This window comes from Aethalodelphis obliquidens, unplaced genomic scaffold (assembly GCF_003676395.1).
Source record: "Aethalodelphis obliquidens isolate GAN/ISIS:26980383/991018 unplaced genomic scaffold, ASM367639v1 scaffold17, whole genome shotgun sequence".
NCBI classification, from domain to species: domain Eukaryota; kingdom Metazoa; phylum Chordata; class Mammalia; order Artiodactyla; family Delphinidae; genus Aethalodelphis; species Aethalodelphis obliquidens.
Genome location: NW_020837961.1, coordinates 21,743,046 through 21,765,555, shown reverse-complemented (window position 1 = coordinate 21,765,555; position 22,510 = coordinate 21,743,046). Strand labels below are relative to the sequence as shown.

The 22,510-nt window shown below is 37.2% G+C and overlaps 1 protein-coding gene across 3 annotated transcripts in view; it reads left to right on the top strand.

The window, feature by feature from the left end:
• INPP4B (inositol polyphosphate-4-phosphatase type II B) overlaps window positions 1-22,510 on the top strand; it is a 493,426-nt gene that overhangs the window by 450,234 nt on the left and 20,682 nt on the right. For 2 of the 3 annotated variants that reach the window (XM_027117065.1, XM_027117067.1), the window contains one exon: window positions 205-359. In XM_027117065.1, coding sequence (XP_026972866.1) covers window positions 205-359 — 155 coding nt within the window. Of the gene's footprint in view, window positions 1-204; window positions 360-4,288; window positions 4,574-22,510 lie in introns of those variants that run through there. The other variant, XM_027117064.1, reaches the window with a different exon arrangement.

The following is a 22,510-nucleotide window of genomic DNA, read 5'->3' as shown; positions in this document are numbered from 1 at the left end:
TCATGTACAAAGAGCTAAATAAATTAAATCTATTCCACTAGCTTTTGAAATGAAAAGGTAATATGTTGCCATTCTATAGGCAGATTGAACCAGTTAATTTTCATAAATTAACATAAATTTGGTGGGTTTAGACTAGAAGTGTCTAGAGGACTCTGACACTTTAATCTGCGAGTAAACAATAAACTGTGTATATGTCTGTTACAGATTTGTCGCAAACTAAATGGCATCCGTTTCACCTGTTGTAAAAGTGCCAAAGACAGGACGTCGATGTCAGTGACGCTTGAACAATGCTCAATCTTGAGGGATGAACACCAGTTACACAAGGACTTCTTTATCCGAGCACTGGATTGTATGAGAAGGTACCCCATATGTCTTCAACTTTTTTCTTTTTTAAAAAATATTTTATTGAAGTATAGTTGATTTACAGTATTTGTTAATTTCTGCTGTACAGCAAAGTGATTTAGTTATACATATATATTCTTTTTTATATTCCTTTTCATTATCGTTTATCACGAGATATTGCATATAGTTCCCTGTGCTATATAATAGGAACTCATTGTTTCTTTTAGGTCATTTTAAGGTTTGGGTTTTTTTTTTCCAAATATGTATTTTACTGGAGGACTAAACACTTAGTTACTTCACTGCATTTCCATGGCTTAGAGCTGATGACATGAGAGATAACATAATTTTAAGTGAATACTCATTTTAGGCAATAAAAAAAATGTGGCCAGATTTTGATCATCTGAATGGAAGATATATTTCATGAATACATTTAGACCTAAGTTGAAGGGCTCCGGTCCTTTCACATATAACACTTGAAGAGCACAGTCCCTTTTCATACAAGTCGTTATGTGTATGCACCAAATAAAACTAAGTCGTTATGCAAACAAAACAGCTATCCAAAAAATGGCAACTAACAGGTGATCTTCCCATAGCTTACAGGGTCTTCCTATCTTTAACCTCCTTCCTAAAATTATTTTCACATCACTCATAATAAAGATGGAATTACACGGATCCTTTAAGATTGAGAATTAATATGGTTACTCTGCTGACATTTAAAATATTCTGCCTGAAGTCATGTTTCTTGATTCATTTCCACAGTAATTAAATCTAAAGTCTAAGCCATAATGGGAAAGAAAAAGTGCCTCATTCACAACATCTGTCAGCAAGGACATACGTTAATTAAAAACTTTAGCAAACTTGTCTCTTTGCCACAAAGACCGACTCAGGAGCACAACAGGAAACATGGGACAGGCTCCCTGATCCCAGAAAGGAACGTCATGTGATGCTCTGAGAGGGCTGCTTCTTATCTGGCATGTCATTAGCTCCACTTTTCTTTTAACTGCTACACTCTTTCCATGGAGAGAGTGATGCTTGCCTGCGCTCCTTCTATGCTGTATGTTTTCCCGGCTAATGAGAGGGTTCTGAAGTCCTCTCTTTTACCCCATTTCATGTCTCTTGGCATTTTCGTTGCTCAGTGGAGTTCTACCATAATTTTTGGATAAATGTATGAGGATATCTTCAAGGCCTGACATGAGCATCTCAGCCATACGAAACATGTTTGGTTGTCATAAAAGTCTTTTTTCAATAATAAACACTCACAGGGGAAGGTTCAGAATCTGAGTATAAAATCTTCTAATGTGCATTTAAAAAGTACAAATGTCACCATGGATGGAACAAAGATGCCAGGTGAGGAGGGTAGAGCACATGATGTTAGAAGCCAGAAACCCTAGAGGGCTAAAATGATTCAACCAGCATAAATTATCTGGAAGGTGAAACTGTTACTTGTTTATTTAAGGTAGGGGTAAGAGAGGACCCTTACATTAGAAAGGTAATTTTTTCCAATCCGTAAATAAAGGGCCTATCTGTCATATATATGTTGAACTATAAAACTACATATTTTGGAATAGCATAAAGGTTGTATGGACCTGACATTATATATACAACACATTTGCTAATGACATAACATTTATGAGGATTTAGTTTAGGATTGTGAAATAAAAGTAAGGCACTAGAAATTTAATCCAAAAATACTGAAGATCTTAACGTCCATATCCCCACTACTCTAGTGAAATTCAAATCTGCCAGATTTATCCTTTGGTTTTGTGTCTATGTGAGGGCTGCACGACAGTGTGAGGGCTTGTCCATGTGTGTGTGTATGCGTGTGTGTGTGTGTGTGTGTGTGTGTGTGTTCGTGCGTGCATGTGTTTAAGGGAAATAGACGTGTTATTGTCTTGAATAACTGATGTCCTTTCCCTCTTTGGGTACTGTCTTACATCACAAGCCCATAGGTTTGTAAGCTCTGACCACAGGGCAGAGTAGATGAGAGAATGCGGCTTCAGAGCCAGCTGACCTGAGTTTGAATCCAGGCCCGTGCCACTTAGCAGCCAAGAGGAAGTTAATCTCATCCTGCCTCTTAGTGCCTGAGGCAAGTTAGTCAACCTCTTGCTGCCTCAGTCTTCCCTTGTGTAAAAATAGACATGCTAATAATAGTAGCCCTTCTTAGGAGTGTCTCCAGGATTAAACGAATTGATATGTGTAAAGTGATTAGATCAACGTTTGAGACACAGGGATCACTCTACGATATTTGTTAAGAAAATAAATATCAAAGGTCATGATCTTCCTGAGACAATCAAATCTAGGCAATTATGAGCCTCGTATTTCTTCTGAATATATTATGACATACGGTTTGATTCCAATACCATATATGAGAATCTTGTAAATAAGCTTTCAAATGCAATGTTTTATCTATTTAAGAAAATAAGCTCTTTAAATACCACTTTGAAACTGTGCGTGTGTTTACAAATGCTGTGCTAATTATGGATGGATTGCATTCATTAAAGTAAGCCTGGATAGGTTTCTTATAAGTATTTTTTATGTTAATGTGTATTATTGTATGCCCTTACAAATAATCATAGAATTTGAGGTCAAGGAGTCACCTTAAAAATTTAGTCAAACCTGCTTCACCTTATGAATAATGAAACTGAGTTCTGCAGAGTGTTTCAGCAAAGACTACTCAGAAAATACTAGAGCCAGCACTAAAACACAGATGCCTTAGTTACATTTTTTATCCTGTGCTGTACAGTAGGACCTTGTTGTTTTCCTTAGTTGTTCTTTTCTTTTTTTATAAATTTTATTTATTTATTTTTTATACAACAGTTTCTTATTAGTTATCTGTTTTATACATATTAGTGTATATATGTCAATCCCATAATTATTTGGTTATGTATTTGACTACTTCACATCTGTTAGTTGAAACATTATGTAAGTCATATGAGTCATAAGAACCATGTACTTTTCGAAATTGGAGACTGTGTGCAAGACCAGAGTGGTCTGCCCAAATCCTGAGACCTTGAAGAACAAACTCTAGTTCTAAAATGTTAACTCTTTAATTTCTACCTTATCTATCATGTTCACTATTGTATCTGGGCATTTGAGCACAGTGTCTGGTCCAGATTGAAATAAATATAAATAGTGGTTGAATAAACAAAGAATAGTCCAAATAGGAATTCATTCTGCTGCCTTCTGTTTTTCAGAACCGTGTAGCAACTTTTTCATCCGTTTTTAAAATTGTATTTTCAGTTATGTTCTGAGATAGTAGTTCAGTTCTTACTTTTATGTCTAAGCCTTGTTTCCTAGGGTTGCACTTGGGTCTCCGTAGTTCAGTGGTCAGTCAGTGATTAGCCAGAAGTTGTGCTCAAACAGTTCAATCCAGTAAGGCTTTCAGCCTCTGCTGATATATCTGTGTATGGACTGGGAAACATGTTCAAATTCAGGAGTTTTCGTATCCATCCTGCCTTTTCTTTCCACCAGGCCCTATTAGGTCCTACTGGTCAACCCAGGATGTGTGGAAATTGATCAAAGCCCTCCATGGTTCTCTCATGTCCAGGATCTCATTGCCCATTACATTCATGGCTAGTCCACTGGTCTGGGGAGTAGCCCAAGTGGGAGTGCAGGCTCAGGCCAGCTGTGAGGTCGGCAGTCAGCATTTGTTTGCCTCCAAGGAAGCTAATGCTTCAGACTGCCTGGGAGTAGGCTTTTCTACTCTTCACTTCCAATGCACTCAGACCCTGGGGCAGCAAAGTTGCCGGTTTCCATGGCAGCCTCTCCCTGGTAGAGGTTTAGCTGAGAGGGGCGGGGTGGGAGCTGCCCCAGGTAGAAAGACCACAGACTCGCCCTCTTCTTACTTGCCAGTCAGCAGTTTTCCAAGAAGAAACTTTTCCACTTGTTGCTTGTCTTTGGCTTATTATTAGGTCCTGAAATGGTTGGTTTTGACAATATTTTTCAGTGTCATGGTTTTGGGAGGAGGAAGAGGATTTGCAGAGCTCTTTGCTCTGCCGTCTGATGGACAGTCCCAGCCTCCAGACAGTGGCTGCTTCTGGAACATTACAAAACTACGTATATTTGGACCCTGTGCAGTTTATCATTCAGGTGGATCCAGGGATCCAGAATTTTTAAGAACTTTACAAAAGTTCCAGGACACACACTGGATTAAAGAAAAAAAAAAGCTAGTGTTTTAAAGGAGTTTGATTTTTACGTTTTTAAATGTATTAAAGTTTTTTATTTTATTTGACATCAATTGCAGTTTATTTTATGTTTGAATTATTCTAACCACCTTTCAGGCTATTTACTCTGGATAGTTTTAAAAGTTCACTGGGGTTATAATATCAATGCTGTTTTTGTAGTTTTAGTTTTTTCCTTATCTATATTAAATTTTTCTACTGTATAGTGCTTCTATCTGTTAAATTTTCAAATTATTTATGGATGAGAGAAATGTTATAGATACAAAGAAATAAAGCTTCATCTACCTGCTTGTTCAGAAGTCCCCTCACCAGAGTAAGGTTCATGAGAGTGGGGACTTTTGTTATCTTGTTCACTGCTATATTTTAATTATCAGTACCTAGAATAATGCCTAGTTAGAGTAGGTTCTCAATAAATATTCAGTGAGTGAGTGAATGAATAACATAGGTTTCTAAAATGTTCAAGTCCTATAGGGAAGTTTTGTGCATACATGGGCATTTGGAAATAAGCAAATGAAATTATTGCTCAGCTGTGACATATTTATAAGCAAAAGTTCCAGAAGATGAAAGTGAAAGTTTTGGAGAGGTTTCAACTCAAATTCAAAAACAAACAGGCCACAAACAATCCACCTTAACGCACAGTCTGAATCTGTCAATGAAAACTTTAGAGACAGACGTGAAATAAAAAGGTGTTTATTTAGGGCTGCAGCCCGGGAGACACAGATTCCACAGGCGTCTGAATTGTGTTCTCCCAGACTACAAAATGGGGGAGACTTATAAAGGCAAAAGCCCACAAGGTTACAGTTAGTTACATGAGTTGTTTATCAAGAATTATAATTGGAGCTGGCAAGAGGCAGGGTGCTTGTTAAGCGAGGATTGGTTGGGATCCCAAATGGTTGCATAGTTACAATGGAAGACCTTGAGACCATAGGTTGCAGCTGGCAGGTATTGTTCTGAACACGGCTAGGGGTGTCCTTGGGTCTGGTACAGCTCAAAGGAAGTTCAGGTCCCCAGTGGTGCAGAGACTTGTCGGAGACCAGGTCCTCAGTGGCCGCCCCACTGCATTTTTGTATGCCGGAACCATGATTACTCTATCATAATTTCAACTTGTCATTATACCCTCTGTACAGTTTTTTAAAATTTCAGACTCTCTCTTTTCTTACATATCCAGTATTACTTATAGCTTCACACTTCCGACACGTGCTGCTACTTACAGTCTGTTTGACTGAAATGGCACAAGATCCTCTTCAGATGAGGAAGTTGGCAAGGAGTGGGTAGGTCTGACTCCGTAAGGAACTCTTAGCGGTTGTCTATGTTATAAGACCAAAACAATGATTCTCACAGGAGTCCCACCACAGACTAGATTCTGGGATAGAGCCGGGGTTGAGGACTGCTTGACTAAAGTCTGCCTCATTTAAACCAGCCACCATTCAGGAATTGACTTTAATGGCTTTGTGGTATGACTATAAGCCTGGTATAACTATCCTTTCTTTGAGTTTTGAAGTGTATGTGTATCGCCAAATTCTCCCTTGATCATCTGTGGCAGGAATTTATGAAATGGTGGCTGAATAATCGGCAGATTTTTATTTTTAAAAAGAAAGGGAGAATGCGTCCCCGCTCTCAGTATCAGCACTCAGTTGTTTCTTATGGAATCACCATTGAATGCTAAGAGCCATCTTGTCACAATGCGTTTGCAAAAAGCATATTTAGTAGGGACTTTCAAACTTATATTTGATTAATAGGTGATTGGGATTGGATTGGAAAATAATAAAATTTGACTGGATTATAAAATGTCATGTTTTATCAAAAAATAATTGTGTCAGGAAATTTAATTGCCACTAAAAAGTAAATGAAAATGCCAGTGCACTGTTATTTTCCCTTAAGAGGAACTCTAGGATTTTGTGTATATACAGTGTAGCAGTGTGACCCATATTGCTTAGTTGTCTGTCTGTAACTTTTATTTTCCTTATGTTACATTATTCTTCCATCTGTCATTCTGTAATGGCTCCTTAAAGTTAAGATAGTTGGTATGCCATTAGCAAGACTAATCAGGGTATGCTTCGGCATACAACCTATTTACTACCCTTAAGATACAGGGCTGTAATCATTCTATTTTAGTAAGTATTTAATTCCCAAGAGAGGGATTAAAAGGCCCATCAGCCTTATTTTTATTATCCTGCTGAATGTCGTATTCTCAACATGAAGTTTATGTGTCGGGGAGTGTAACTTATGAAATGTTCTGCTTTATAAATAAGTGACCTTAATCAACTGATGTCAGTATAGGTTTTATTTCTCATGACTCCCTTTGTGGGATTTGTTTTTGAGTCACAAAGGTCATTTATGTCTTCCTTCTTTCCTTAGTCTTGTTTCCACTTTGGCTTTTTTTTTTTTTTTTTTTACTTTTGATTGTATTAGTTGGAGAAGAGCTCCCATTATTTCATATTATCCCCTATTTCAAATATTGAAGTGAATAAGAAGCATTGCAGACATAGGTAATTGCAGCTTTCAGTTGTCTCTTGACTGTTGGAAAGGGATGTGTTTATGTAGAACAGCCCGAGCCGGAGCAGTTTCTCCATTATCACTTAGTCTTATCTCTTCCCTTGAGAGTTTCAGTGGTGTGTTTGCTGCATTATTTCAGTCCGTATCTGTGACAAGTAACAGTAATAAGCCCAGATGAAGTCACTGTCTTCTTAGGCATGCTAATAATTACGTGAAAACTTACCCCACTTAGGATGTTGTTGCTTCAGCTGCTGGTAAGATGAAAGATGCTGCAGAGAGTACACTTCTATAGAAATCATGTTAGAGCAAATATCTCTTAACAAGATAGCCACAGATGAACCACCACAAAAGAACTGCTCTTACTAGGGAAATCAAAGAATGACCTACAAAAAAACTTTCAACTTCCTGAACAAAATGTTTGTGCTAATTTTAGGCTATCTTCTTCATACATTTATGGGTGTCAGATTACTTTCCTACTAAAAAGTAGTAGTTTTGAGGTCGGTTTCTTTTCTCTAATTTGTTTGGTATTTAATTTTGTTTTCAAGTACTAGTGACCTGAGACCCTGTAAGTATGGAGCTTATCATTCAGAGCCGTTACGAGCATTAGACACACCTTTCCAAATGAGTCACTTCTCTCAGCTCCTCAAATTATTAACTGAGGACCTAGACATATAAGTGTATGGAGTATGTGCTTTTCATTTAATTTAATGAAATAACATGTAAATGAATCTAATTTAAATGGATTTAACTTCTGCCACAAACACGGGTTTTTAAAGTCAAGAAGACCTGGGATTAAATCCTTATTCCAGCAGTTATTTTCTGTGCCGCTTTTAAGTTAATGAATCTCCAGGCCTCAGTTTCCTCATCTGTAAACCAGGAGTAACTATCTCTCTCTCTCTCCTGTAGGTGTTGTGTTAAATGACGTCACCTATTTGAATTCTCTATGCCCGGCAGATATTAGGTGTTACGCTTAATACGTGTTACCCTGTTCTCCATGCTTTCTCCATTTTTTTACCTACCCTACTTAACCTTTCCTGTCCCGTGTTTGTCTAAAAGTGCCTCCTCTGAGACTCCTGAAATTGAGGAATTTTCCTGGTGTTCAAGATCTTAGAAGAAAAATCCCAGGATTAATACTTGTTTTCTAAGAGGCTTAAACTCTTTCAGTGACTTTGGGCTAGAAGGTCTGTAAGCTCTGCTAGAGCTCAACTAATAACTTCAGGGGAATCTAGGATCAGCTGAGCCTGGAATAGGAGGTTAGCGCTCATCTGTGGTCCCCAGAGAGCAGTGCCTCAGCACTCAGCCAGTGGAACTTGGGAATGTCCAATTCTTGAATGCCCACAGACTTTACTGAATATCCAGTAAATAATGAGCCAGGACCCCACCTCAGGAAATGACCTGGGCAAATGTAATCATTAGCAAAAACATGTCACCATCATATTCGTAGTCAAATGTAAACATTTATCGAGTATCTACTATGGCAGCGTACCAGACTAAGCAAAGGGAGACATAAACTTGTCATAACAATAGCAACTAAGAGTCAATGAGTTCTTGCTATGCACTAAGAACTACATGAAACATCCTATGTGAGGAACCTTTATTAATCCCCACAATGAGAATATGAGATAGATGAGGTCACATGCCTAAAACTTATTATTAGAGTGGATCAGAGGAGAAAAGGAATCATTGTGGGTTGGGTGGTCCTGAGGGAGGTAGGATTTGAACTGTGTCTTGAGGATGAGTACAATTTAGGTAAGTAGCAAGGAAGAGTTAGGAGGTCTTGACTAGGAATATCTAAGTGGTTAAGGCTAAGAATATTATTTATTAATTCATCATATGTGTTGGGTGTTTTCGTTTCCATAACTGCTCTCGTAGTGTGTGTCACCTTCAACGACTCATGTTCTTGAGCTGATATCATGTTTTTGAGATCTATGTTCATATACAAGGTCTAGTTCTCCCCTTTTAACAGCTGTATAGTATTCCTTTGTATGAATAGAACACAATTTACCTATTCCCCTATTGAATTTTAGGTTGTTTCTGATGTTTTGGTACTATAAGCAACAGTGTAATAGACATAGTCACATGTATAACTATGAACACAGTATGAAGGTACATAAACGTATAAGTGGAATGGGTGGTATTTATATTTTCAATTTTACTAGATGCTACCAGATTGCCCTTCAAAATAGCTATACTAATTTATATCCCACAAGCCACGCACACATGCTCCCATGTTTCCACAAGCCCCAATATTTGTACGATAAGAATTTTTACCAATCCAGCGGGTAAAAAGTGCTATTTTGGCTTAATTTGTATTTTCCCAATAATAAGTGATATTGAACATCTTTCTAAACATCTTGGCCATCTTGGTTTTCACTTTTGGTAGCTCATCTTTATTGCTTCATATACTGAGGGTTTGCATATAACTGTGACTTTTAAAACTGTGACTTTATAAGGCACTGGTTTATGGTGTTTAAGTTTCAGAAAAGAGGGTTTCGGGAGTGGTAGTTTTTAAAAAATATTTTTATTTGTTTTGTTTATTTTCTTTAAAAATGAAAGCACAGTGAAATAGGACAGAAGGGTCTCTTGGATTTGGAAAGAAAAATGCACAGTGTTTTGACAGGAGCCTGTGATGTGATCTGAGACTTTTTTGAACTCCACTTTAGACAAGGGAAGGAAATTTCCAGCTGAGACACAACAAAAACCTAACAGGTGATTAGGGAGATGATTGATGCCTTTGCACTTGGAAAATGAGGTACAGCAGGAACTAGTCTTAGAAAGGGCTAGTTCGCATTACAGAAGCCAGAGATGCAGGCAGCCCAGGCCTGAATGATGTGTGCAGAGCAGTTATGCCGAAACCCAGCAAGTTTATTTATGCTCCCAGAAGGTTGAGACACAAAACTCAAGGCTTAAGCTAGTGGTGTAGCCTCATATCGTTGAACTTGAAAGCCATGTTCAAGGAGAGAAACAACTTGGAATTAAACATGTGGATATGGAACAAATATCGTAGTTCTATCTCAGATTCTGTTTGCTTTTAAAGTTTACAAGTTTGTTAGGGCATTCTGTTCCCATACAATAGTGCTTCCCAAATCTCAGTCATTCATTTAACCCCCCAAAGGTTTTTTTCCACAAGTGTCGCATGAACAATCATTTATTTTAGCCTTGACCTGGGCAGGGATGTTCATGAATTCATACAATTGTTATGTTTTTGTTTGTCCTAATGCACGTGAGAATAAATCCCAAGCTATTAAAAATCAATGCATTGTCAGTGTACCGCGTAAAAATTCCTGTCTTCATCAAAGAGCTTACTGTACTCAGGTAAACACTGTCATTAAAAGGGTTTCAATCCTCCTTCTAACCTGAATTTTGGTTGTAATGCTCCAGTCTCTAGCCCAGGGTAACAAACTGAAAGTCTTCACAGGCTACTGTCTAATGAAAACTGGACTGAGAGGCAATAGAGTTTATGAAAAAGCAGCCAAAATACTGTAAACTTTTCTCCTGATCAGAAGATCACAGACGACAAAGAAGTTCAAATGCCCAGTGTGATACATTTATACCCGAGGGTAATGATCTCAAGTTCTATGGGCAAAATATATTATGCACAATTACACCGCATTCTCTTCCATTCATTGAGCCCATCAGAATTTATGTGAATGACATCTTTATAAGGATCAAGGGTGTAATTTATAAAACATATCATTTACAAAATTGGTAGCTGATTCGTAGTAACAAGTCGCATGTGATAGTTCTCAAGTATCACAGCGTTGTTTTGGGGATTTCACTGCACTGAATCCTCTAAAATCTAACCATCGAGACAGCTGAGTGGACAGCAGGATGTCAGGTGAAGTAAGTACAGACAGTCCCTGGCTTAAGATTGTTTGTCTTAGGATTTGGGGACTTTACAATGGTGCAAAAGGAATACGCATTGAGTAGAAACTGTACTTGGAATTTTACTCTTTTCCCAGGGCTAGTGATATGCAGCACAGATAATCTCTCGTGATGCTGGCAGGGCAGCCACAGCTGCCATTCAGCCACGGGATCATGAGGGGAAACCACTGACACACTTAGAGCCATTCTGTTTTTCAGTACAGTATTTAATAACTGATATGAGATATTCAAGGCTGTATAAAATAAGCTTTGTGTTAGATGATTTTTGTGCAACTGTAGGTTAATGTAAGTGTTCTGAATGTGTTTAAGGTAGTCTAGGCTAAGCTATAATGATCTGTAGGTTAGATGTATTAAACGCATTTTTGACTTATGATATTTTCAACTGAAAATGAGTAACGTAAGTGTTGTGAACACTTCAAATGTATAGCATCCTTTAATAAGCTTTTTCTTTTTTAATATAGTGGCCTCATTCCTAGTTCAGTTTTATGACATAACCCTTGCCCTGATATAACTTTCTCACAATCCATTCTTGTTATCTTACTAAATTTTATGTATCCATTTAGACTGTCTTAAATTCCTTTTAAAACAAGGTAGGGGGCTTCCCTGGTGGCGCAGTGGTTGAGAGTCTCTGCCTGCCAATGCAGGGGACACGGGTTCGTGCCCCGGTCCGGAAGGATCCCACGTGCCGCGGAGCGGCTGGGCCCGTGAGCCATGGCCGCTGAGCCTGCATGTCCAGAGCCTGTGCTCCGCAACGGGAGAGGCCGCAACAGTGAGAGGCCCGCGTACCACAAAAAAAAAAACCCAACAAGGTGGGATGTGAATACTTAAGAATAAAATCACATAAAGCATTCCCTACCTGCTAGGCTTAAGGCTTTTCCTAAATCTGCTCTTAGCACTCATCAAATCAAGTTGAATAATACTGATTTGGAGTTTTTTCTAACAGCAGAAAAAAAAAATCTAGTCTCTTACACATAAGAACTGAATTTATGTGTTTTCAAAGTGATGTCTGTCTTCTCAACTATTTGAGAAAATAATGGCATGATATTTTTGTGTGCTTCAGAGTTTGAAAATCACCTTGACTGCTGTCTTGCTCTAGAAAATAGAAATACAATAGATATCATCTGTTGTTCAGTTTCTGTTCCCTAATTTAATTTTATAACAAATTCAGAGATGGAATCTTTGTAACAGATAGTTGGGTTTTTTTTTATTTTGTGATAAAGATTTTTTTTTCTCTTGGAAAGACTAGAACAAAAGTGAGAAAAAGGCATATCTTGGCATATCTGTCAAGATATATTATTTTTGCCAGAAAAGGAGGGGGCGCCTTCCTCTTCACAAGAATGAATTGATTTTACAGCAGCTGCCCTTGAAATAAATACATTTATTGAAAACTCCTACTGATCTCCAATCCCTATATAAAAAGGAAAACCATTTTTTCTATAAGAAAACAGAAATCTCACGTACATATATGCAAGGTCCATGTGATCAAATATTACATGGTCATAAAGTCAAAAGGCAACTGAGGCAGCTGTGTAGACTTGCCATGGGTTCAGCTTGACCACATGAGAAATGTGTGGAAAGCCCAAATTCCAACAAGCACTTGCTGAGTTTAATCTTTTTCCTCTGGGGTTGGATTACATAAATATGATTTTATTGCCCATGTTAATAATTTTAAAGTTGCTAATAAATTGTGTGGTTCCTGAACAAGAGTATAGATGCCCTATGTAATTGGAAATTAATTCTAAATCATGAAGCTTTATTTGGGGGCTAAATAAATCTGTTTTTAGAAAGTAATACTATTTGACATTCATGTAGTCTGTTATAACCTCCCCAAAGGGCAATACTTGACGTTCCTTTATAAATTAAAACCTCATGTTACTGAGGTTACGGTTTCAGATCATAATGGAAAATGGAAACTATTTTGTTTCTATTTACGGCAAGGTAAAAGAAAGTCGTGGTTTTTTTTGCAATCTGCTTTATATAGTTTTATGATAAATGTGTCTATGTGTCTTTTGCCACCTTCGCTCACATCGCTTGAATAACAAAAGAAGGAAACACTAAATCTTGGTGTGGACTCTGGGAGGAAAGGAAAATGAGAAATATCCCATATTTTAAAAAGCTTTAAGAATTTGGGGCTGTTGATATATTAGTGCTAATGAAAAATGAATTTATGTGTGTGTATTTTTTAAATTTTGAGTGTAATTTAAAAATAAGTAATTGCCCTTTGAATATCCTTATCTCCAACTAAATGTTAAAATGGTATTAGCACATTTTGCTAGTATGTTGCTGAACTCTGCTAATTTCCTCCTAGAGTTTGATTAGTAATGGGAGCAAAATTTTGATTTAATTCATTTTATCACAGTCAAGAAAAAGCAAAACTAAAAGATCTTGAAAGAATCTGGACCTATGTGTGTGGAAGATAGGGGAAAAAAAGAAGCTTTCTGATTTAGGTAAGGTTCGATGAAGTAAAGGCATATGTCAACTTTCATGTCTCATGGACCCCTCGGCCATAGTGGTTGGTAGGGGTCTTCCAGGCAGGAAGAGCTTTCTCTCTCCTACAGAGGCAGGCCTTCTGCTCGCTAGATCATCTGGACTCAATATTTTCCTTGGCAGCTAAAAGAAAAGTTGCTACAAGGAAGTTAGTCTATCCCCATAGACGTTGACCTCTCCTCCAAAGGAAAATGCTTGGCAATCTGATATTCTTGCCATGCCCTTCCAAAAAATAAATAAATGACTACTGAGGCAGCATTCTTATTCACATATAAAAGAAACCTTTTGTGCCATTATCCTCGTGTGGCCTTATATCTCTGTTAGTACCAAGATATCTAAGAGCAAAATATAGTATTTCAACTTAGGTCAAAAATTTTATTGAAGAAGGCTTCCCTGGTGGCGCAGTGGTTGAGAGTCCGCCTGCCAATGCAGGGGACACGGGTTCGTGCCCCGGTCCAGGAAGATCCCACATGCCGTGGAGCGGCTGGGCCCGTGAACCATGGCCGCTGAGCCTGCGTGTCCGGAGCCTGTGCTCCGCAACGGCAGAGTCCACAACAGTGAGAGGCCCGCGTACCGCCAAAAAAAAAAAAAAAAAGAAATTTTATTGAAGAATCTGAACAAGTATCATCAACATTGTTTTTTCCATATATCAAGACATATACCTGAGGTCTAGAATATGTTTTTCTGTTGAACCTATGTGGAAAGGGAAGCTAGGTATCTTCTAGTCCAAAACTTGGCAAAATCTTAGGTAGGTGAATATAGGCTAATAAAGTAATTATTTCTTAATCTAGATATTGTACTTAAGTCTATACCAGCCCTTTAATTAAGTTTGGTGGAAAGTTTTTCAGTGGAAGGTTCTTCAGTGGAAGGTTCTCTACTTGAATGTAACGTGATGGTTTGCAAGAGCAGGCATGCTGGAGTAAAACAGGACATTCCTTTCTTGAGCCTGAACTGATTCCACTGTGAGAAGATGTGCTTCTCTGAGCAACAGTGAGAATTTAAACAGAAATGACTGGGGCAAGGTTAGATCCCTGTGTTTGAGGAAATAGTCTAAATCCACTTCAGAGAATAAAGCCACTTTTTTTTTTTCAAAATGAATTTGGCACCCTTGTAAGACTTACGACCCAAATAACTAAAACGAAAAAGTAAATTGCAATGAACTTTTTTAACATTACTCTTTGACTTGCTTTTGAGGCCAAAGATATAGATATTGAGCAATATATAAGTGTATATATATGTATATAAATTATTTAATATTTGCTTCGCTTAGACCTAATTTGATCTTGTGTGTAAATTACACCTTGATTCAGATGACCCAATCATTGTGACTTGAGATATACCCATTCTTACACTACTCTTTCAACAACTATGTTTAATATTAAGTAAAAAAACAAAAACAAAATTCCATCGTGTTATCTTGTCAAAATGAGACAGATTGAGAAACGGAAACTAACCATATGTTGACACGTCAACTTCCCCCAAATATGCCAGAGTACTTACTTTGCTCATTACTTTCATGGGTTGGTGAAGGACCACAAGCTTTCGGTACAGAACAAAGTGTTATTTTTCAAGCCTTGATTGTTATTCTCCTAAAAGTCAGTTTTCAAACCACCTCCATTTCTGTGCACTTGTAACTTTTCATATTAATGATATCTTAACACTGAAACATTTGGAAAGGAATTTAGAGATTACCTAGTGACCCTGCCAACCAAGGCAGGAATTCTTTATACAACATCCCTGACAGATTATCAGCTAACCTTTACTTGTGCATTTCCAATAGGAGGGAGGTTGTCACTTTGTGTATCGACCCATTCCATAGTCGGACAGCTATACATTTTATAAAATTTACCTTCATGTTAAGCTGAACTCTGTCGCTCTAGAACTTCCGGTCATTAATCTACTCATCTGCCTAGATTAGCATAGAGTAAGTCAGTATCTCCTTCCTTTTGTCAACCCTCAAGTATTTGAAGATGGATGCCATGTTCTGCTTAATTGTTTAAATCCCTTTAAGATGTAAAATTACTTGCCACTCCTTCTGCCCTTCCTAAAATAGATTGCCACCATCTCTCAATGCATTCTTTGTTTTTATGGCCTTCATAAATAACTACAAACAGAATTAAACACCATGTTCTAAATGGAATATGAACACAGAGTAAAATAGGACAAAGGTCTGCATATCCCTCCCTCTCTCCCTCCTTCCCTCCTTCCCTTCCTTCCTTCTTTCTTCCTTCCTTTATATAATGCTGACTGTGCACCAGGCACTTTTCTAAGCACTTGACAAAGACTGACTTCCCCAAACTTTATTTTAAACCTAAGGATTAAGTCTTAAAATGAGGAAACAGCGCCAGAGGGGCTCAGTGACTTGTTCAATGCCTCACAGCTAGCAAGCGGTATGAGGCCATCTGACTCCAGGGCCATGCTTCTAAGAGCCTAGGCTGTCTCTCTTGATCTATATTTAGCTCTTTGTTCCTGGATCCATAAACTTCATGACCTTTATAAACGAATTTTGTCTTACTGCGTAATAAATCGAAACATGTAGTCCTTTGTAATATATACTGCTGTCTAACAAGCTTTCTCCCAAGCTCTACTGGGATAATTGATATTTTGTGATGAAATTTAAATGTATATATTTTTATTCTTGTCAACCTTACCCATGAGATAAGTATGGTGGCCCAAATAAGTATGGTGGCCACATTATATATTTCCTATGCTTTAAGAAATGGGGCTGAGTTTTATAATAGAACATATTTCTAAACAATGATATCTAATTAATAGGTAATTTAAGGGCTCTTTAACCAAACATCTATGTAAATAAGTAAACAAATGAATATTTAAAAGAGAAATTTCATGGAGACAGTCTTTTGGGCACAGTGAAACACCTACATTGAAAAATCGTGCAAGGTACAAAACCAGAACTTTGTCATGTGTACATAGCATGTGATGACTCTGGAACCCATTTGTGGTTGATTGTTTGTCTAACCAGACCACAAAGTCTTAACCAAGTTTGCAAGGTAGTAAAATAGACAATTTGGACTTGGTTCAAGTTCACTTCAGTTCCCCACTGAACAAGCAGGGCAATGATGTCAAAGAGAACAGGAGATCAGTGAGGAGTTGCAGTTACAAGGGACCTGCATTGTTCCTTTTTCTCATAAAAGCCCACCCAAAGTACAAAGCGGGGAAAGTGAAGTGGACAGTCAGACCCCTGAGCTAGCTCAATTTTGTGCCGTTGGTGGGCTGGAGCCACGTCTCCCTCAAGGTCTGTTTACCACCACAAGAGGCAAATTTACAGCCTGATGATGACCTACCTCTTTGCTCTGTTTCTTTCTGCAGCACAGGGCCTACATAGGCTGTTCTTGGTTGACCAGAACCCTAGTCATTGTTCCTCCCAAAGTATTTCATTTTATTCCAGATCATTATTCCACTATGGCAGAAGCCATTAACTCTAAGGAATTGATGGTTCTGAGTACTCTCTTATATCAAAGAAGGAAGCAATTTTTGCATATTATTTACTGAGCATAATGCTTCATGTTAAAGATATATATAGATAGATAGATATAGATATAGATATAGATATATGAACATGATGTGCTTCTTGTCCTCAAAAATCTTCAAAGCCTTTTGGGAGAGAATCACATGCAAATAAATAATAGTGGATTAGGTTTTTATGATATTGTATATAAACTGCTTTTGGAAACATAGTTAAGGGAGCAGTTAATTCCCAGAGAGGTAAGGGGAGGGGAGTGTGGGATACTGTTGGGGCTTCAGAGAGAAGGTGACCTCGGTATTATTATGAGACAAGTAAATTAAGAAAGAACATATTTCACCCACAAGAGACATTGATGTTTCTTAAGAAAAAAAGCTATTGATTACTCTCGAATTTTCAGCATGTTTTACTAGAGACCTAAGATTGGCACGTATTGACAGTAAATATAAAAATAGATTACTTTATCAAGCTATGACTTCTGAGAAAGCAATGACCTTAGAAAAACTAGAAATATGAGTTTTATAAGTATCCAGGTTTAGGAGCCCCTGTCCCTCTGCAAATACATAGGTTTTCTCCATGATTTTTAACCCACCTGCACCTGCACCACTTATAAACCCACCTTTATAAGTGGCTTCATGAGATTGAAGTAGCCAAGACAGTATATCTGGGCTAGAAATCTGTGATACAAACCAAAACCTAATTTCTCCCATTAGATTCAGTTTTAGATGAGCTCCTTTCAATTCTTGTAAACATCATTACTACTCAAATTCACCTCCATCCTTTATTCCAAGAATGAGGAGAGGGCTTCCCTGGTAGCGCAGTGGTTGAGAGTCCACCTGCCGATGCAGGGGACACGGGTTCGTGCCCCAGTCCGGGAAGATTCCCACATGCCGTGGAGCGTCTGGGCCCGTGAGCCATGGCTGCTGAGCTGCGCGTCCGGAGCCTGCGCTCCACAATGGGAGAGGCCACCAACAGTGAGAGGCCCGCGTACCGCATTAAAAAAAAAAAAAAAGAATGAGGAGAAGCTTGTGTTAGAGCCAGACAGCTTGCAATAGATAATCATAATTGAATTTTTGTGCAAGAACCCTCTCCATTTGTTGTAACACTAGACTGTTTTCAATTTTATTAAAAATATTACTTCTGCAAAATAGAATTTCATTGTAGTTTTTCTGTTCTCTTTTTTAAAATCTCAAACCCTTCTTGCTCTTGAGTATCTCATTCATAATTGTTAGGCGAAAGTGGTATATGAATTCTGCAGTGCTTTAAACATAATATCGGACTAGAAAGTAGCTAGTCTCTTGAACTATTGTAGGCTGTTGGAATAGAGAGCAAAATGGACCTAAAATAGCTTCCTCAAAGATGTTCTAAGGAAAAAAAAATAAAAAGCACGATCTGGGAAATAATAGCCCAGTGATAGAGTAATGTTTATTTTAAAAATCGTTTGTGAATGGGACACAGGTGGGTAGATTAATTGCCTCCTTTCTGCTCTTTACTTGTACTATTTTCAAGAATTTAATAGGCATTATCTCATCAGCTTTAAAGTATATATGAGAATCAGATAAAAGATAGAAAATAACTTCCCTATTTGACAAAGACCTGCTTTACTTTATGAATTTGGGGTTGTATTTACCATAGCCTCTTCCATATGAAAAGTCCAGAGTGCATTTGTACCTCAAAGTTGTGTGTATCATTATAAATGACAAGAAGGAATGCAGGGTCTAAATCTTTTTTAGGTGCTTCTTAGAAATCTGTGGTTGTCAGTATTAATAGTGGTCTGTTTAACTATCAATCCAATGTTAATGCACCGTGCTATTGCAAATGGATACACAATGGTGAGCTCCATGGTTCCTGTGACTTTGGAATTACAGATGCACAGAGTGGGTCCACAAGCAATATTAATTGAAATAATGAGACCAAGTCAAGAATCTAAAAAGTTCAAACTAGTGAATAGGATCTTATACACACAGGTATATACTTGGTCACTCTTATGTCACAAAATGCTTAGTAAGCAATCTTCAGCTAGTGATTATAGTTAAAATTAGATGATTGTGAAGCATGCATGCGAATTCAGTATAGCAGATCATTCTGAATAAAGTAACACAGATGTAAAGACCTTCGTCTATTCCTATTTTACAGACAGTGCGTAATAAAGATTGTCACTTATGTATGTTGTTGTCTCCATTTCCTAAATACTTAATACTCGACAATGTCATTATCTGTCTATGGATATATTTAAGCATGATTTAGGAATCCTTTGTGACTACCCAGCCTCCTATAATCACAGCACTAGTTTTAGTAATAGATGGGAAAAATATTAAAATAAATGTTGCAGATCCTTAATACAGGCAAGCAGACACCCACAATTAAGTTAGTTCTCAATAAAAGAAAAAAAAAGGGACTCTCTGGACTATCAGTGGAATAATCTGATTTTGAGTTTACTGTGTGTGTGTATATAGTGAACAATGTCGAACTCTGTGTTTTCAGACCCAGAGGCAATCACTCTCTCTATCATCATGAACCATCTTCCTCTAAGCAGCACAATAAGGATAACAAAACCCATTTCAGTGTCAATTTTAGTTTAATTCCCAGCTGGAACTTGAAATGAGACTGCAATGAACTTGAACTTGCAGCAGTGATTATCTCATACGTGCATATAAAAGTGTTCAGATACAGTAGCAGTGTTTCCAGATACTACACTGAAGGCATTCACTTTTGCAGAAACAGATGAAAAATGGAGTGTCAGGCTCCCCAAATTATTACACTGACCACAGGGCAGCCAGCAGGTTTTTTACTTTCTATATAACAGGATGACAGAACAGGATGATAGCATGATCAGAGTATTTTTTTAAATGACCTGTAGAGCTACATTTCCCTCAGAAGTTTCTAAAGTAATGCATAAAATGTCAGCAAATGTTATCTGAAGAAAACACATGAAGGCAAAGGTTGATGATTTATATCACTAAGTGCATTTAGCAATACGTTGATTAGAATTATAAAATATTTCTTAAAAAAAAGAACAGATCTCCTCAGTGTCTAAATAGTTCCCTAACACCATTTAGGCTTTTAGGAAGACACATTCATTCCTTTGGCTGTCATAGGCATCATTTAGTATTTTATTACTAAAGCACTGAATTACATTTTGTGAACATGGATGAATGACTGTGCCTACTTATGCATTTAATAAGCCAGAATTCAAGTAGGAATAAGTTAAGCCTCCACTAGATGAGGGAATGGTTGCTGGAGTTTATGTCACCGGGTAAAAAAAAATCGACACAAGAAAGACCTGAGTTGGGGTTCTTATTGTATCATTTTTACTCTCTGGTAGAGAGATTGCTAATTAGTAACTCACTGTCATCCCACAATTTTCTACATGTAGGTTATCTTCTCCATGATCTCTTAGAGATTGAAAGATGTGGGTAGATTCTGAGTTAAACATTCAAGCATATCTAAAGTATTTTTTGAGAAGCTGGCCCATGACTACAGGTACAATTTTAACTTTTCTTGAGGTGAGAATGTGGTGGCCCGCCGCTGGGACAAAGAATATGAGTCAGGATCTCTCATGTTTCTTAATCAGATACCAAGGTTGGCACTACTATCACCAGTGTCTAGAAACACACAGTTTTCCTTTCTGTTAATAACACAGAATGTTGCCATCTACTTAGCATCTGCTTTGGATCAGGCATTACCATTTCTCACAAAACTCCCTCCTCAGAATGCCTACTAGAAACTCATCCTCTGTGTAGAATTCATATTCATGTTGAAACACACATCTGATCAGTCCCCTCCTGTGTGCTTAAGAACATGTCAGTGACCCGTCATGTGATCACTCATTTCCTGGCCTTTTCCTTCTCCACAGCCCTTTTCTTCCCAACCCCTGGGTCCTTGAAGCACTCTGTCCTTTGCACGCACTTTAACAAAAATCAACGAAGTGACCTCCTGAGAAACACCTGCTCAAGTCCAAGATCTAGCATGTTTCTGGCTCCCCAAAGCCCCCAACACATTTATATATTGAAGTCCTAGGAAAACTCCACTATAAAGAAGCTTGACTTTTGTTAACCCAGTGCTACACATCCATCGAAACTCATGGGACACACTATGGGAAATTCTGTCTTAGGAAACCAGGCAATTTAAGCACTGTAAATTTTGGCCAGTAGATAAGATAAAGGCATTATTTTCAAAATGATATTTAATGAAAGCATTCAATGTATTCTCTGACTGTAGGAGTTTTCAGAGAATTAATGTTATTTTATAAATATGTACCTTTTAAAGGAGAAGTAGAGGGAAGAAAAAGAAACCTCTGTTTAATTTATACCTATATGCGAGTGCTTTAGTTTATATTTATTAACATAGAAGAACATGGGTTATACTTAAGTGATCAGGTAGCAATTTCTGGAGAAACAAATTTTAAATAAGTAATTCCTAGGGAATAAATGAACTAGTTTAATAATAAAAGAGTTTCTCTTTAGAAACCATTATGCATTTTAATAACTTAGTATGCATCCAACCTCTTAATTATCGTTATCTAAATTGAATACTTATAATTATTCAAGGTATAAATATTTGAACAAAAATCCAAATATATATTAATGATTTTTGATTGAAAGTATTATAGCAAAACATTATTTGTAGTGAGGTGGACCTAGTCATACAGAGTGAAGTAAGTCAGAAAGAGGAAAACGAAGAGCTGATTCACTTTGTTATAAAGCAGAAACTAACACACCATTGTAAAGCAATTATACTCCAATAAAGATGTTAAAAAAAAAAAACATCATCAGAATTAAATGGTTATTTCAGGTAGACTACAATGAATTATAAGATTGAGCGACTCAGTTCTTTTGTTACATATGGTTAAATTAAACACGGACTAGAAATGTAAGAGAAATAAACACCATAACATGTGTAATAATAAAAGCAAGCAAGCAGTATCTACAAATAAAATATCTTTTGGTTCAAAAGAATCAAACTGTCCAACAGCCCATCAAATTTGTACTTGTAAAGTTTAGAAAAATATTTAGAGAGAGTAATACAATATGCATTGTTAGAATGTATAAATCATTAGAACAAAGTATTATTTGAAATAATTCTTAAATACTCTTTTCTTAAAATCATTACTGTGCACTGCAACTTTCATAGAGATGATTCTTTGTTACATTGTATGTTTTTCATTAGCCATTAGTAAAAGATCTTGTAGATTATTTCATTGCCATTTATTCAATAAATAATTAGCAATATATATAATGACACCAATAATTATATCTACCATTTATTGAGCACATAATATATGTTTGGTATACTAAATATACTATACGTGTACGTGTTTGTTTATGTATATGTGTGTATTTAACTTTCATATTAACCTGTATGTGACAATATTATTATCATCTTCGTTTTAAAGATGACAGAACTAAAGTTTAGCAAAATTAAGTAGCTTGTCCAAGTAACACAGGTAGCAAGAGGCAAAGACAGATTCAAACCCAGGATTGTCTTACCAGTATATGAGCAGAGTGCTATAAAGAAATATAGAATCACTATATGATATGTACGGTGCTATCTACTGGGAATTTTTTTAAAAACCTAATAATTTATAGAACTAGGAATCCATAGGCTAATAATCTGCATCCTGGCTTTCAATCAG